Source organism: Seriola dumerili, unplaced genomic scaffold (assembly GCF_002260705.1).
Source record: "Seriola dumerili isolate Sdu_G_001 unplaced genomic scaffold, Sdu_1.0 BDQW01000161.1, whole genome shotgun sequence".
NCBI lineage: Eukaryota > Metazoa > Chordata > Actinopteri > Carangiformes > Carangidae > Seriola > Seriola dumerili.
Genome location: NW_019174416.1, coordinates 2,112,585 through 2,128,730, shown reverse-complemented (window position 1 = coordinate 2,128,730; position 16,146 = coordinate 2,112,585). Strand labels below are relative to the sequence as shown.

The 16,146-nt window shown below is 42.0% G+C and overlaps 1 protein-coding gene across 1 annotated transcript; it reads right to left on the bottom strand.

Annotated features, from left to right (window-relative positions):
- Positions 1–3,517: 3,517 nt before the first annotated feature.
- rmnd5b (required for meiotic nuclear division 5 homolog B) lies at positions 3,518–8,990 on the bottom strand. Its single transcript, XM_022752011.1, has 10 exons — positions 8,899–8,990; positions 7,041–7,217; positions 6,711–6,853; positions 6,495–6,632; positions 6,235–6,335; positions 5,896–6,062; positions 5,484–5,649; positions 5,154–5,256; positions 4,914–5,068; positions 3,518–4,454 (listed from the first exon to the last, which is right to left on the bottom strand). Exons 2-10 carry the CDS (start codon positions 7,177–7,179, stop codon positions 4,391–4,393), a joined length of 1,176 nt encoding a protein of 391 aa, XP_022607732.1. The 5' UTR covers positions 7,180–7,217; positions 8,899–8,990; the 3' UTR covers positions 3,518–4,390.
- Positions 8,991–16,146: the final 7,156 nt, after the last annotated feature.

Sequence of the window (16,146 nt, the reverse complement as noted above, 5' to 3'; positions counted from 1 at the left end):
TGTGGGTAAATAAAATTCTGACTCACTAAATCAATTTAGTCAAAAATTTTTTTAAAAAATCAAATTTTTGACTTAATAAGTCAAAATTATGATAATAATTCAAATTTTGACCTTGTGTTGAAATTATGAGATAACTAAAAATAATGAAACAATAGGTCAAAATTATGACATACTAAGTCTAAACTATGAAAGTCAAAATTTTGAAAGGTTTGAGAATTATTTTAGAGTTAAATATTTAACTTAAATCAAACACAGCTCAAATTAAGTCAAAAAAGACTAATTATCTCATTATTTTAAAGCAGTGAGTCAAATTTTGTCTTTGAGTTGTTTTGTTTTTTTTCATCATGCGTACATTTTATTTTTCTTCTTTTCTTGGTCAAAATGAGCTTCCATAGCACCTGGCAGTCTCTGCCCATACACCCTTGTTGATTGCTTAATGCCCTTATCCTGCAAAGACTGGACCCATGAGCTCATACAGAAACACAGTAATGCTGAGCGTAGCGGCACAGAAGTACTGTGTCTGTACCTCATCTGTCCTTGGCAGAGGAGTTGTGTCAGTTTTGTATAAAATACAACCTCCAGCCAAGCACCTCGACTGTCAAGCTTAAGACTTCTTTCCAATTATAAATCTGTAAGTGAACAAATTGATATGCTGGTTGTGACTGTTTTGTGTTCATTTGGTAGTTGCTTTTTGGTTGGGACTGCTGTACAGCCTTGGCGGTAAACAAAGGATTCAAAGGGATTTAGTCTGGTCTGGTAACATCTGAGCACCTGTGTGTGTGCAGACGTTCAGGGTTCACCTGGGCTCTGGGAGGAAAGCTGCATCTCTGGGATAAGTATCAAGGATTACAGCTACCTGGTGCAAAGGTACTAATGCTAATTCTTTGCCATCATGAAAACGGTTTGCCCTGCTGAAGAAACTGGAAATGTTGGACTTATTTCTTCTCATTCAGTTTCCTGTCAGGTGATACCAATATATTTTGTACATAAATGTAAGTTTTCATTTGATTGGCCTTCTGTCATTGTGTTCCAAGCACACTCTTGTCTTAAATGGACATACTTCCATATCTTTTGATTGGAATGAAAACGATCAATAGATGCAGATGATGAATATGACTGCCCTGCTTATTGGTGCGATTTGTTGCACATACCCAGCCAATAACATCAAATGCATGACGTAGGTGGAGTTGTTCTCTTCTGTTGTCTATTATTAATATATGAAGGTTCAAAAGCCAGCTCTCAATTGACCTTTCAACATACTGTGACTCTTGTCTGTTTACTGGAATCAAAACTGTACAGTATAAATAAATATATGGTTGTTTTGGATTCATAATAAACATCTATGAAGTGGTGTAACAGCAATTAAGTTGGTGCTTGCCCCAGTGACACTTCAAGTGTAAATCAGGGCTGCATAATGCTTTATAATAGGCTTTTCTGTCTCCTGTAGCTTGAATTTAACTGCTAGAAATCACTTGTCAAAATGTTAGAGGTGTAACTGATGGCATTCACCCAAGGGCTCAGACGCCTGCCTGCTCTGTAGGGGCTTAAAATCTCCACAGAGCGTGCCAATAAAACCCAAGGACGGGAGCTTTATGACAGAATGAACAACAGAACGGCAGAGGCTTTTGGGACTAATGTGGCTTTTAGAGGTTTAGCCTTGGATCCTTATCTCTGCCCCTCCCTAAGGCCCTCCCTGCTCTACCCTTTGCATACCATCTCCTGCCGTACAGACAGCAGAGAGGTGGAAGGTCAGCTGAGATGAAAAACATAGGAGGATCCCTGTTTGCTCAAGAGAATAAACACCTCTATGGAAACCATCAAACCAGAAGAGAGATCCAAGGATATCTTGGCTGGAATTGAGATTTAACACATTACTTTTTCTTCTTTTTTTTTTTAATCTAAATGTGTCATGATTACAGGTATGTTTATTGTGTGATGAGTGAGAAACAGCACATGTAAGTCCGTAACACTGTTGTTTTTTTTGTGTCTGATAATCTGAATAGTTATGAGCTGCGGCTGACTCACAAGGCCCTTACCTTGGCATTTAAAACATTATATAAACTGGGGCTTAATATAACTGCACAGCTCGGGAGAGGTTGAGTGATTTGCTGAAGTGGGATGAGAAAAGATTCTTACCTCATACATGTTATCATCCTGTAGGAGGATTGCAGCGCTGAATGCCATCAGCAAGAATGCCATTTATCTGATGAAGTGACATGATTAATTATTAGTGAATAATTTATTAGTAAAAATGCGAAACTCATTCAAATTAAAAACCTATAATTTGAGATGCAATAGACTTCAGGGCAATTTAGTTCATGTATGGATTATGTAGCACTAGCTCCACCAAGTGGCGATGTAAAAAACAACAAGGGCTGAGCAGCTGTAGTTATGGTAGGAGCAGTCCACCACCAAATGCCAGTACAAGCCTCCAAAACTGACTTGGAGTATAAATTTTTATTTGAATTTCAGATGCAAGTATATGAAACATGTTAGAGGATAAATATTTACAATAAAGGTTGCATAACACACAAAAGCAAGAAATGCAAACATTCAACAAAATTAATACAACAGAAGTACGGAGCGCTAGCAGTCTATCTGAAGGAACACTCAAAGAAGCAATGAATGATTGTCAACCAAAGAAAAACAGAGGAAATTCAGTGAAAGTCCACACAAAACATGTGCTTTAACCCATTCCAAATGAACCCGAAATAAATGTTTATCTTAAACTCTGACTTCAAACTGAGGGTAATGTTGCATTGTCAGTGTGAGCTATGCTGGTGCAGTGCTTGCTGAACAAATTAGCCTCACTCGAGCGTGAGGTGACATCACCATTTTCAAGAGGACACCGGGAACTTGCACTATTAGTATTCATCACCTAAACATATTGTATTGTACATCCAAATGGCTTGGAGTTTGTGACACGCTTTCCCCAAGTGTATGTGTACACATCACCAGTTGAATAATATACACAAACTCCTGCAACACCCAAACTATCAGCCTCAATAATGAAATATGTGTAATCTTTGTTCAAGACTCCTTATATAAAATGTACAACTTTTAATACTAACTGCAAGGTGTGGTATGAACCGTTACAATGAGCCCTGAGGAAATGTATGGATTTTAATGTTTCTATTCTGAGTCGATTTAAAATAAAAGCCAAACCTATTGCAGCAGAGGCATTTTCTAAGTTATATATTAAACAACAGCCACAATGATCAGAGGACTCCCTCCCACTCACGACGAGTAAAGCTGAATCACAAGCCTACAGTCACTGCAAGTCAGACCATACGGCTACCGTCACACCACTTCACATCTCCAAATCACATGGCGTGCAAGCTTAGGAAACACAATGCAGGACAGAGTGAGGCGATGGCACAACCGTGATGCGAACTGTTGAGTCGTTAGTTCTGAAAGTTACGCAGTAGTGTTGATTATGCATGTTGCTCTTCAGTTTAATTTACTATTTTACATGAGCCGTTCTGGCGGTTGCGATGAAAAATAGAAACAAAGCACATTTCACAGTAGTATATATTTTTAGTTTCCTTTTTGTCGTTGTTTGTTAAATACATACATAGAACAAGACAAATGGCTTCTATAATGATGAAAATCTTGCTGGTGCAGTCAGTCACAAAAATAGCTGTTCCACCATTGATGAGTTAGTTAATTGTTCTACTGATCAAATGGATACATCAGCCAACAGTGACTTTCAAGCTACGTGAGGCCTTTATTACATTATGGAGGAGTAATGGGTCACAATCAAAGAGTTCAATTCAAGACACACCTCCACAGTTCCCCTCACCAGCAAATAATAAACCTACTACACAGTTTCTTACTCTGTGGTTTTTGTCAGGTATAATAGAAGTTTATTACCATCCAGAAGTCAAAAACTGCCTATCTATGCCATTTACCCACACTCACCCATCCATAATCATTTAACTGCTTCTGTCAAAAAAAGAAAAAGAAAAAAGAAGCAGTCATCCAACTCAAGCAGTTGATAAAACTGAGAAAACAAACACTATAAAGTATTACATTTTTAAAAAGATAAGCCTATAACTCTGCAGGTATTTGCAAATGAGTTTCAATGAATGATCCTTTTTCAGAGGTGCTTCTTCGTGAAGATGTTCTCTTTATTGACAGACTCCTCACTCTACTACAAGTTGTAGTTGGACCATCTCCGCAGGACTCTGTGTACTACGCAAAGTTGGAGGGTCCGAGGTGGGTTACGGGATGGCCAAGGCTGTCCAGAGGAGCACTGGGATAAAACCTTAATGCTTACAATAACAGGCCAAGAGGCCAGGGACAGAGGAAAAGGGCCAGAGCAAATGGTCCTGGAAATGCAAAGAGCTCCAGGGAACTTCATCCTTACTCATGAGGTGAGTGTGCGGTATCAAAAGTAGATCTGCTTGGCATGTGACGGATTCTGCTCCATGGGGCAGTACGGGCATTTCAACCTGAGGATGAGGAGATCAGGAACAGGATGTTAGAATCATGTACACTTTACATCACTGCTGGTTATTTCCTGTGGCATACTATTAAGTTTTTGGATTCATTTTTTTATGTTCAAGAGAATATTTTTGCCAAGTCTTCCTTGTTGATGATGTCATAGAGATTGTGACATCCACGTTTCGGGGCTTTTTTTTTTTTCCCCCCCCATTGTCCATGCTTCGTAACTGTCTTTCAGGTTTAATTTCCCAACATAATAACACCCACATGCAACACACGCCCAGAAGCCAATTCTCAAATCTTGATTATAATTGCTTCCTTTTTTAAAATTTGGTTGATTAGATGAGAATATTTCATCATGAATGAGGATATGGTCGTTGAATGTTTTAAACCACAACAATATAAAACAATGTGTCTTAAACCTCTACTACCATGTGCATACAAATCTAGCTGCATTTCCAACTTACTTTCCAGCATTGGTCAGCTTGTTGAGGGCGTCTCTGGAGATGACGTGGCCACAGATGAGCTTCATGGGAGGGTTGCTCTCTGAGGTCTGCTGCCGAAGAATCGGGCAGGCGAACACAGAGTGGTACCAGCACTTCTTTCCAAGGTCAATTTCAATCTAAATGAACAGAGAGGCAGAGAATTAAGTGAATGCTGAAAAAGAATGAAAGGTCATGTCTTCTGGAAATTCAAAAGGGACTCACAGGTAGCTCATCTTTGTGTGTCCAGACTCCGCTGCACTGTCTCTGCTCTATCACCTGCTTGATGTTCATCAGCACTGGTAAAGCCATACAGCCTGATGCAAAACTGCAGAGAAATAGACAATGTTGACATACTTTGACTGCAGCTGTAATATTTTAAGCACACAAGCTTAAATAATACAACATGGGGATGACAATGCAATAACATTTTCTATCCTTCATCTTGAACTGAAAAAAATGTACTAACTGTTTCAACTTTAGCCTCAACTTTGGTAGAAATCTAAACATATTAAAAGGAGATCAGGGATGAGGTCTTGTGTATAGTTTTCTGACCTAACACTTAGTGGAGACTCTACAGAGAGGCCCAGTAAAGCGCAGGCATCTCTGGTGAAAATGTTACAGATCTCTGCCCACTGATTTGTCTCGAGCAGACTGCGGTACGGAGAGTTCTCAATGCCATGACGCAGATACACCAGACTACCCATCAGGATCTGGATATCTGAAATGACAAAAAAGTACAGGGGTGGGGAAAAAAACAAACAACATTACATGAGTAATCTGAGGTAGGCCTCATAATATTTTGATATTTGCTATTATACAAATCCCGAATCATTTGCAGGGTCTCTCCTGAAAAGAGTCAGAGCCTCAAATTCTTTCACATTAAAAAGAAACACATCTAAAGTTCACATCTTTGTGTTTTTGTGTCAGGAATGTCACTAAGATTATGTCTCTGTATTGTACTTACCTCTCTGGTGCTGAGAGGCGAAGGGCTGAAAATGTCTGGCATACTGCAGGGCCTCCATTTGGTTGCTGATTCCTCCGCTGAGCAGACTGATGAAGTACAAGCGGTGCAGCTTGAACTCTAAACTGCTGTTCAGGTCGAGAAGGCGCTGCCGATTCGTCACGGCCCACCTGAGAAGGGCAGACATGAACAGGTTTATGTCAACACACTTAAAAATGCTGAACACTCTGAAGTGAGTGCTTTATCTCTGCCAGATTGTGAAAACAGTCAAATCAGTTTATTTACATTTTTGAAAAAGCTGATGAATAAGTAAATACAGATAAAAGGTAAATAATAACATACTCTAGTGCCGGCCTGAGGTCCTGCATCCTCAGAGCTTCAAGGATCCTGTTAAGCTCCAGAAAAGGCTGCTTCATACTCATATCTATAACTACACCAGACTCCTAGAAAACAGACAATGGTATTTTGGTGAAGAGCTATTCCCACAATTACCTTGACAAAAACAAGGATTACATAAAATCTGATCTCTTCAGAGGGAAGTAATCACACCTTTCAGGTATGTTTACACCAAAAGCATTAGATTGAAGGTTTCAGTCATTTACCTGACACAGATCCTCTGCTACACTGAGCATTCCTTGTCTGTACAGGTGCTCCACAATGGTCTCACTTAAGTATTTCTGTCTCTCTGGTGTGTCCCACACTGTCTCTGCCACCACAGCACTGATTTCTGCATCAAAATTCTGTAGAGAAGCATGTCAGATATGATGTTTGTGTATATGAAATGTTAAGTGTTAAAGAAAGTTGCCACCTGTCCTTACTCTGTCAATGGCTTTGCCCACTTTTGATACACTGCCATGGATGTCCTTATGTCGAGAGGCTAGCATCTGCACTGTTTCTTTGATATTCTTACAACATTGGGCCATAGTCTGAGATAAGACTGATAAGTCTGCATCTTGTACTCCTGCAAGAGAGAAAAAGGACAAGTTTTCACTGCATTATAAGTTATGATGAACAAAGAAGCGTCCATTTTAGTTTATGATGGGAGAAAGAAATTTAAACTGTCATAAAACTAAGATTTAATTCACTTAACTTATACATATTGTATCTTAATAGTGTTCTTTCACCTTATTTATCTCAGTTTTTCTTACCAAAGGCAACTAGCTGTCCTCGTATTTCACAGACACTGCGCAGGAGCTCATCTAGCCTCTCCTCAGACTGGTGTCCGTACATTACAAAGCGATGGAGCACTTTCTCCAGCTCCCGCTCGACACATGCACACTGTTCCATGGTTCAGACTGGAACTCTCACACACACAACACTGACACCTAGATTTAAGAGAAAAATCAGAAAAGTAGTTTGTTAAGTTATTAATATAGCCTGACTGATGCTGGATTCCTCATGTATTTCAATATTTTAGATTTTGATAACAATATATATGCTGATGTTCATTATTTTGGGGGCTACACTTTCATTAAACATTAATCTGCCAGTTATTTCCTCAGTGAATCAGAATGTTGGGCAAAATTTCATTTATTCCTAAAGCCCAACATGTCTGACAAGTATCTATAAACCCAAAGATATTACGTTAAAGATCACACAAGACACAGAAAACCTCACCTATGAGCAGCTGGAACAAGGTAATGTGAGGTAAATTTTCTTGAAAAATAACAAAGATGACTGATTGATATCTAAAATACTTAAGCATAGTTTTTACCTAAATACATGAAATAATCATTTTAAACAGGAATCCTTCAATTTTATCTCTAAAGAATTGTGACCAAGATGTGTGCTAAGCAGGACCATTCAGAGTTGAAAAACAAACTTGGCAGTGGTAAATAATAAAACTGTGTTTCTAGACTATCTCAAAGATATCTTTTGCATATCTGAACAGCAATTTCCTCTCAACAATCAGCCAACACACATGCCAATACTGGTATACCAGCCCAGTTGATGTTTTGATCAGGCTCCAATTATTGATGTTATTGTTTTCTCTTCAGTGAAGTGTGTAGTTTGCAGACGTTTGTAGTTTGCTGCAGCGGTTCCAACACAAACTGTAAAATGTACAAATTTGTACTGTGGACCTATTAAAAGGATGTGGGATCCCTTTCCATTTTTTCAGTGGCACAAGCAAGTGTTTGATGAAACTGATACAATACAGACAATACCATGACTGTCACACAGTTGTCACCGGCGCTGGGGTACAATGATGCGTGAAAAGGCCTTTGACAGCTGGTCAGCAGTCGATTTTTTTTTATCGGGATAAGAAAAAAAACGAACCTATCCTGTACTGCCCTGATTAAAAGTTTGGCCTGGTGTGACACTGCTAACAACTAGCAAGGCCCTAACATGATGAGAAGCAGGCACCCTGTGTACTCCGCGGCCTGGTGTTTACTAACGTTAGTCGTGCTAGCGTCACAGCCATACAAGTTTGGTTTTATCAAAGGGTATCAAACTAAAACGCTCAGGGATTTTTTTGGGGCAGCTGGGCCGCATTCCCCCGTTATTACTTTATTATTTAAAAAAAAAAAATCATTATAAAAAATAATAAAGCATTATTAGGCATAGCTTTGCTTTAACTAACCGCTTGTGAGCTGAACACAGAAAATGTCCACCTACCGTAACAGAGGTAACCAACATTCACGCAAGCTGCATTTGTGTTTCAATGATGAAATACCATGTTTCGAATTTTTATTACTCTATAACAATGATGAACATGAATCGCCACAAGTTGCTAAACATGTATTTTGATTCGATCCAGTGATTTTAGAAAATTAAGCTGTCGCAGAGCTAACATAAACAAACGCTATCACAGTCTCTAGCTAGCCACAAAAGCTCGCCATTGCTAGCAGCAAGCTAGCTAGTTGATGTTAGCCTGCTGCTCACTGACAAGGCCCAAAAAATTTCAGGAGAGAAATGACAACCGGCTATTTTGTATTATTCCTACACTTAAAACATATATCGCCGTTTAACTGAATTTTAAAATATGTTTAAATAAACACCACTTACCTATCGTGCTAATTAGTTAGCAAACATTAGCGTTAGCCACTTGCCTGTTATGGCAACACTTCACCAGCAGTCGTAATGCGCAACTTCCTGTGTCGCATTCTGCCTTAACTGGTCATTTCACAATAAAAGTCATTTTCCCTGCGACATCCGAGGTTAGTAGCGCCCAGTGTGATTTTCAATTGAATCAGATTTATCTCTTGCACAATGGAGTTTCGCAGCTGTCACAACTCATCCCTTGCAGGTTGGCACAGGAGATTGATGCATCAAAATGTTAACACAATTTTAATGTTGTAGCTGGTAAAGGTAGAGCTGATTTTTGTTTTATGTATTCTTGGGTAGTTTTCTCTGAAACAAATGCAATGAATCATATTTAAAGTCGATCTGCTTTGAAGTCTTAATCTACAATGTAACTAGGGAGTACTGCAGTCAAATCTATGTAGTAGAGTAAAAACTACAACATGTCCTTCTGAAATGTAGTGAAGCAAACGTATAAAGTAGCATAAAATAGAAATATTAACTCAAAGTACAAGTACGTCAAACTTTGTCCATCACTGATAACCAAAAAAAATAAACGATAAGTAATATTAGAAGTGTGGCTTGCGGAGAGCTTGGTCACGAAGAGCTAATCACATCCTAAAAGAGCAACTAGGTCAGTTCAAAAAAGATAGATTTGAAATGTGATCTTATGTTTATATTCTTTCTGTTTGTCATGCATACTAGCACTTAAATAACCCATCATGAGACTTGACCCTTGTTGACCATCATAGCCCCCAGATTGAGGCTCAGCAGAAAAAGCAGTCGTGTTTATTTATCTTCGCATAAGGAAGTGCTGTGCCATGCATCATTTGCACAACATGTGGACACTGAACATCAGCCTCTCTGCCAAGTCCCTTTGTTGTAGGTTTATACATTCGTCCACGTACAGATGCCCATGCAGCATATTGTTTATGCACAGCTTATTGGTGTGTTGCATTGCTAAGGGTGAGGGTGGGTGAGGTCTTTGGACTTGAGCAGGCTGCATGACTAATCTATCAGTGATGTAGACTAAAGCTCCCCATTGCTGAGGTGCTCATCATTCTTTCCCTTTGAGTCTTCCTCCAGTCTGCTGTGCTGCCATAACCGCAGAGGTTCAAATTTATCAGCACTTCTCTACACTTAAGTTTGTACTCTCTCATAACCAGCACACGCATATGCACTCACATATGCATGCATGTCATCCTCTGCAACCTTTGCCAACGTTATTGTTCTCAGAGGCCATGTTTTACACTTTTTACATTTTTCCCAGGTGATATCAACATATATTTACAAAACATAATGAAATAGTGTACACCAGTTTACTGTATGAGCTGTAAACTGACTATATGATCCATCTTCTCTATGGTACCTGTTAAGAGTTCAGAGGAATGATGATCCATGCTTGTCATGCCATTGGAGCCTCCAGTGAAATCTGAAATCACTTACAAGATATATTTGAAAGTGGATCTGGAGTCCATTAACACTAGTCTATGTTAAAAAAAAAAAGAAAAAAAGAAAGATATATGTCTGTTGTATAGCTCTGTGAGTAGAGCCATATTGCTATCACTCTACCAAGGTCAAAGACCCAGTTCCCATTTTGGCAAGCCACACTAAAAATGTGTGCAATGTATGACTCTTCAGACAGAAGAGAGGGCCAAATTACATATGCATGATGCCATACATAAAATAGCTTGTTGACTTTCCAGTGTTGAGAACAATCTCTCAACCCCTTGATATTACAGATATAATATACCCTTAGTGAGAGCCTTATGCAACATTCAGTCAGGGCTGCAATCAAAGATTTTCCATTGGCTTGCTCTGAATGACTTAATGACTGAGAATGAATGGTAATCTCATGAGGTATTAGGTTAGGGACAGAGGGCTTATCCAAACTCACTACCATCAAACATGCCCAGACAGTCTCATTGTGGCTCAGAGAGTACTGCTATTGTAGCAACAGTAATACATACAGTAAATGACATGACCGCTTTTGTTTTGACACTTTTGATCATACGCTTGTCATGTGTTGACAGGCAAGCTTGAATATGAATTTAAAACAAACATTTTTAAATAAGATAAAATGAAAATTAGTGTTCCTAGAACACAGAATATTCAGACATTAAACGGAAAAACATGACTAGAAACATGTGAGAGGACCTTACCAATGTTATACAAGTGTTGCTACCTAACATGCAGTGCGCAAGAATTTTGCATGTGAGCTGTCAAAGTCGGGTGGTCTATGTTAACCTTTGACCTGCTGTGCCCCAGCCACACCGTAGCATTCACAGACACATACACACACACACACACACACACACACATATATATATATATATATATATATATACATATATATATACATACATACAAGTATACATCAACTGTCAATGATAAATATAACCTCATATGTAGTGGTCAAGTGGACAATGTGTGGGCTGTACTTGGAGCTCGGTATTTCCCCTTTCTTTCCCACCAGTGTGCCCAATCAAACAGCTAACGCTATGGCTATCTGGCCCTGATAGTATAGGTCTATATATAGAGGGGCCCTGTGACTGAGCTGGCTCTAAGTGTCAAATTCCAGGCACACTCATCTATCCTGGCTGGATCAGCACCTGCTGCTAACTATAAACCCACCCACCCCCAGCGCTGCACCCCAGGCTTGCTCACACTGGAAATCCAATGCTCAACCAAACTCCAGTCTGGAGAAGAAAAAGGATCCAGGTTAGATTCAGTAAGTGCTTTCCCTGAGGCCAGCTCAAAAGGGAGGGGCAGAAATAGAGATGGGAGCATTAGAGGATGTAATGTGTCCGAGCGAGATGCCCCTCTTTGCTTTTTCTATTCAAGTCTGATACATAGCAATGCCTTTGACATTCTGAAGTGGTCCAGCCAGTGTGGCACTGCCAGACTGAGCTGTGCGGAGCTGCTTAGTCCTGGATTCGGCATATGCACAGAGGTCTTGTAAACGTGGGAGTGTGCTGTGGATTTTGAGAGGCAGTTCACTGGATGAGGGGCAGATATTGCAACACAGAGGAACTCAATGCCCTAGGGAAAGCCTCATCATTGGCCAAAGGTACAGTACCAATCAGTCTGTCTTTCTGTACTTAAGCATTGAGCAGCCTTTCTTTCTCTAGTCAGTCCTACACCAAGGCAATAAGGAAATCTTAGATAAAGGGTATGTATTGGGCAGAGCTAATGCAATATTATCACTTTCCAAATATCTAAGATGAATAAATCTCAGTCCTTGCAATGTAGAATAAGTTGCACTTCATATACAGCGTAATGTCTTTATGAAATCTTGTTTTTAAGAACACGTGGAAATGCACAAAATTTCTGGCATGTGACTAACCTTTTTGTCAGCTTAAAGTGAATGTTTATTATATTTGTGTTAATTTCAGGTTGCTTCCTACTGCTTTTTAAGGCATAGTGACAGAGTTATATTTATGTTCTGAAACCCTTTGGGGGTTGCAGGTATTCTCAGAATATTTGAGGTTTAAAAAATACATTTACTGTTGGCAAACAAACAAAACAGAAACAATACACACATAGCTTCTATATTTATGATTTATACACTTTTTCCCGTCAGTGATATTCATCAAATGTTACTTGTGGTATAAATGAATGAGATACACACCCTCCAGGTGACCATATCTTATTTCCAGTCCAGGAACAGAGCCCAGAGCAGACTAGAGGATCGGACTGGACTGGCCACAGTGAGAATTTGGAGCTTGTGGACTAGCGATGGACAGCTGGACTCTCCAGGGGGACAGCTACTCCTTCCTGCGCAGCGCGCCCCGCACTTTTTCCCTGTGCCACCGTGACGGCACCCCTAACCACGTTGAAATCTTTGACATCATCAACGTCCCTACTCAGCGCAGTGCCATCTCCGAGACCACTTGCCTGTGTGACATTTTTGGAGACGACTGTGAGTTGCCCTCCCACTCAAGCGGCCCTGCTGTAGGGGCCTTTGTCCCTTCTCAGAGGGAGGTGGACGGGACATCTGCTGCATCACCCCTGGTGGATGATCTGAACGACTCAGGCTCTTACCACACTGCACAGGGCTCCAGTGAAGGAGAGGAGGGCTTTGAAGATTCAAGAGAAAGGCTTTACAGCCCCCTGTCGCAGAACGAGTCTGCAGAGAGGAGGCAGTCAGAGGGCGAGGGACTCAGCTCAGGGCATCCAGACAATTTTGAGGACAGTAGCCCAAATTTAGAACCAAAAAGCAAATCACCGGTACCTCAGCTTAGTACACCTAGCCCACCACCTGAAGTCCTCGACACCGGTGAGAGGACCCCCTCTCCTGGACATAATAGCTCCTATACCATCAGTCCAGAGGGAAGAGTATCATCCTTATCTTCTTCCTCAGTTGAAAAGAGAAGTTCACCATCATCATCTAATCCAAGTCAAACTCATTCAGAAGCTGAACCAGGGAGAATCACTCCTACCTTCAAAGACAGATTTAACAGCCCCTCACATCAATCGTTAACTCCAAGTCCCTCCTCTGAGCCTAGGAACTGTGTCAGCTCATCCTCCTCTGTATCAGTCAACACCCAGTCTTCACCTGAGTGCAGGGGAGCACAAAACTCACCTGAGCCAAGCAGCAGCTACATTTACAAACAGAGCAGTCCCTCACCCAAAGAGTTCTCTCTAGATTTTACAGAATCAGCCACTCCTTCATCTCCTCTACCATCACGCAGTAGTGCAGAGTTATCATCCCAGTCAACAGAAGCATCGGCCTCCCCTAATCTGCAGAATAGGCCCTACTCGCCCGATACTCAAGCGTCATCTCCTTTTCCTGAGCTAACAGGGAGGGTCTCCCTGCCTGATCTTTTCAGCATAGGCTCCACACCTGATATAGAAGAGCCTCCCTGCTCTCCTGAGCTGATTTCAGATCCTTCTGCTGCAGGAGCAGACACCACAGCTACTCCTGAGAATCAAAACTCAAGGTTATCAGTTGAGGCAGGCAGCACTGCTTCTACACCTGCCCCACGATACACACCTCCCTCACCTGTCATTTCAATATCAACATCTCCCGAGCTCGTGGAGAATAGTGTCTCCCCTGAACTGGGACACACAGCTCCCTCACCTGGCCTGCTCAGTGCTGCCTCTCCAGCTAAGACAGGGACAAGAACTCCCTCTCCTGCTTCCTCGCCTAAAATAAGACACATTTCACCACGTTCTGAAATCAGCACCCAGGTGCCTTCCCCTGTGGTGAGTTATAGTTTATCTCCATCACCTGAAGTCAGGAGCAACTGCTCTCCAGTAGAGCACAGACACACTGCTCCCTCACCTGAAATCCGGATTACAGCATCCTCACCTGAGCTTCACTTTGACACTGCCTCATCAAGAAGCTTCACTTCATCCCCTCATATCACAGGGATTTCATACACTGTTGTCCAGCCCGACGACAGGGACACTCCCCCGTTTCCTGAGCTCTGTCGTCTTTCCACCCCTGAGCCTGATAGGACAGCTGTGTCCCCTGAAGCAAGCAGCCCTACACAAAGTAGAGACAGTACACAGGGCAGTGTAGCAGAGTCCACTGGTACACCGCGAGACTCGCCCCATATATCGGGCTTCACAAGCCCCGTTCTGCAGCCTGAACTAACTTTGTCGCACCCACCCAGGTACCAAACACCTTCACCTCAGCCAAAGCATCACACTCCCTCACCTGAGCCGAGATATCAAACCCCTTCACCTGACAAGCATCAAAGTCCCTCACCTCAGCACCTCAGGAGTAGGGACCCATCACCTGTTTCCCCTTCTCCTGAGCAGATTTCACCTGTAACCCTGTCCACAGAGTACCACCCTCAGTATACACATCCTTCTCCTGCTCTGAGAAGTACACCTGAATTTGAGAGAGATTCCTCCTCAGCTGACATTGCAGAAGCACAGTGCCCCGAAAATTTGGTAAAAGACAACGTGTCACCCTCATTTGAATTAAACAGGGGAGACAAATCAGTTCTTGCTGAAATCAAAAGCAGTTCACCAGTGGTCGCAGATTGTTTACCTGACTTTACTTCACCTTTCTCAGCAGAGGAAAAGATAGAGAGTTCACTTAAGCAACAAAGCACAGAGAGAGAAGCAACACCAGAGGAACTAAACATTCAGGTTAACTCGAGTTTAGCCTCCTTTTCTGAGGAAAAACAAGACACCGGCCATAGCTTTTTTCAGAAAGAAGACACTTATAATAATCCCCCTATTGAAACCAAGCCTCTTTCCCCTAATCTTCCAGTCCCTAAGGACAGGAGTCCAACCATTTCACCTGTCCACAGGGCTACACCTGACTCACCTGTGCAGAGACTCGAAAACCCACAGCCCCAGTTCACTACTTATTCCCTAACTTCTGACAACAGCAGCTCATTAAAATCAGCTTGCACACCTGAGCCCTCAAGAAGACATCTGTCAACCAAAGTTAGACGTGAAAACAGAGAGAGGTTGACCGAGGACATGGCCCACCATGTAAACAGAAGGCGGACTCCTTCTCCGCCACTTACCAGGTTTACACCTGTCCACATCATAGCCCCTGAGAAACCATACAGACAGTGGCAGAACAGAAGCCGCAGCCCCTCTCAGGTTGTAGCATCCTCACCAAGTGGTAATTTAAAAAAAGCAGTGACAAATAGGGAAAGCCCCAATGTTGCCCCTGTTGACAATAATAGCCAGTCCCACTGGGTCAGACTAGGGGGGCAATTGGAGATGGAGAGGGAAATGCAGCTGGAGGAGGAGAGAGAGGCAAGCAGGGAGAGGCAAAGGGATAGGGAGATGGAGAGAGAGAGAAAGAGGGAGGAGCGGGTTCCCGAAAAGGGGGAGGGGTGGCAGGGGGACGCCAGTAACAGAGGGGAACAGGTTGAGCTGTCATTCAATGCCAGGAATAGAAAAGGGCCTGCAAGTCGCAGCGCAGCTCCCACAAGCAGAGAGACTCGTCAGGGACTGCCAACAGCGCATTCCTATTCAGAGAGCTTGCTTGCTACCAGACAGCTACAGCAACAACAGAGTCTTCTGAGACGTGTTTCCCAACAAGACACAAGGGGTGGTGGTCCAAGCAGACGGCTTCAACCTCCTGCACACCAGAACAAGAACAGTGCTCCTGGACGCGTGGCTGCGAGCAGGCCCTGCCGGAGTTCCAGCTCCAGCATGGGAAGTGAGCTTGATGAGGCAGATAATGAGGTGAAGTGGTTTACAGACTTGGCTTTCCGCAGTCTGTCAAGCCCTGAGGTAGACTACCTTGACATGTAC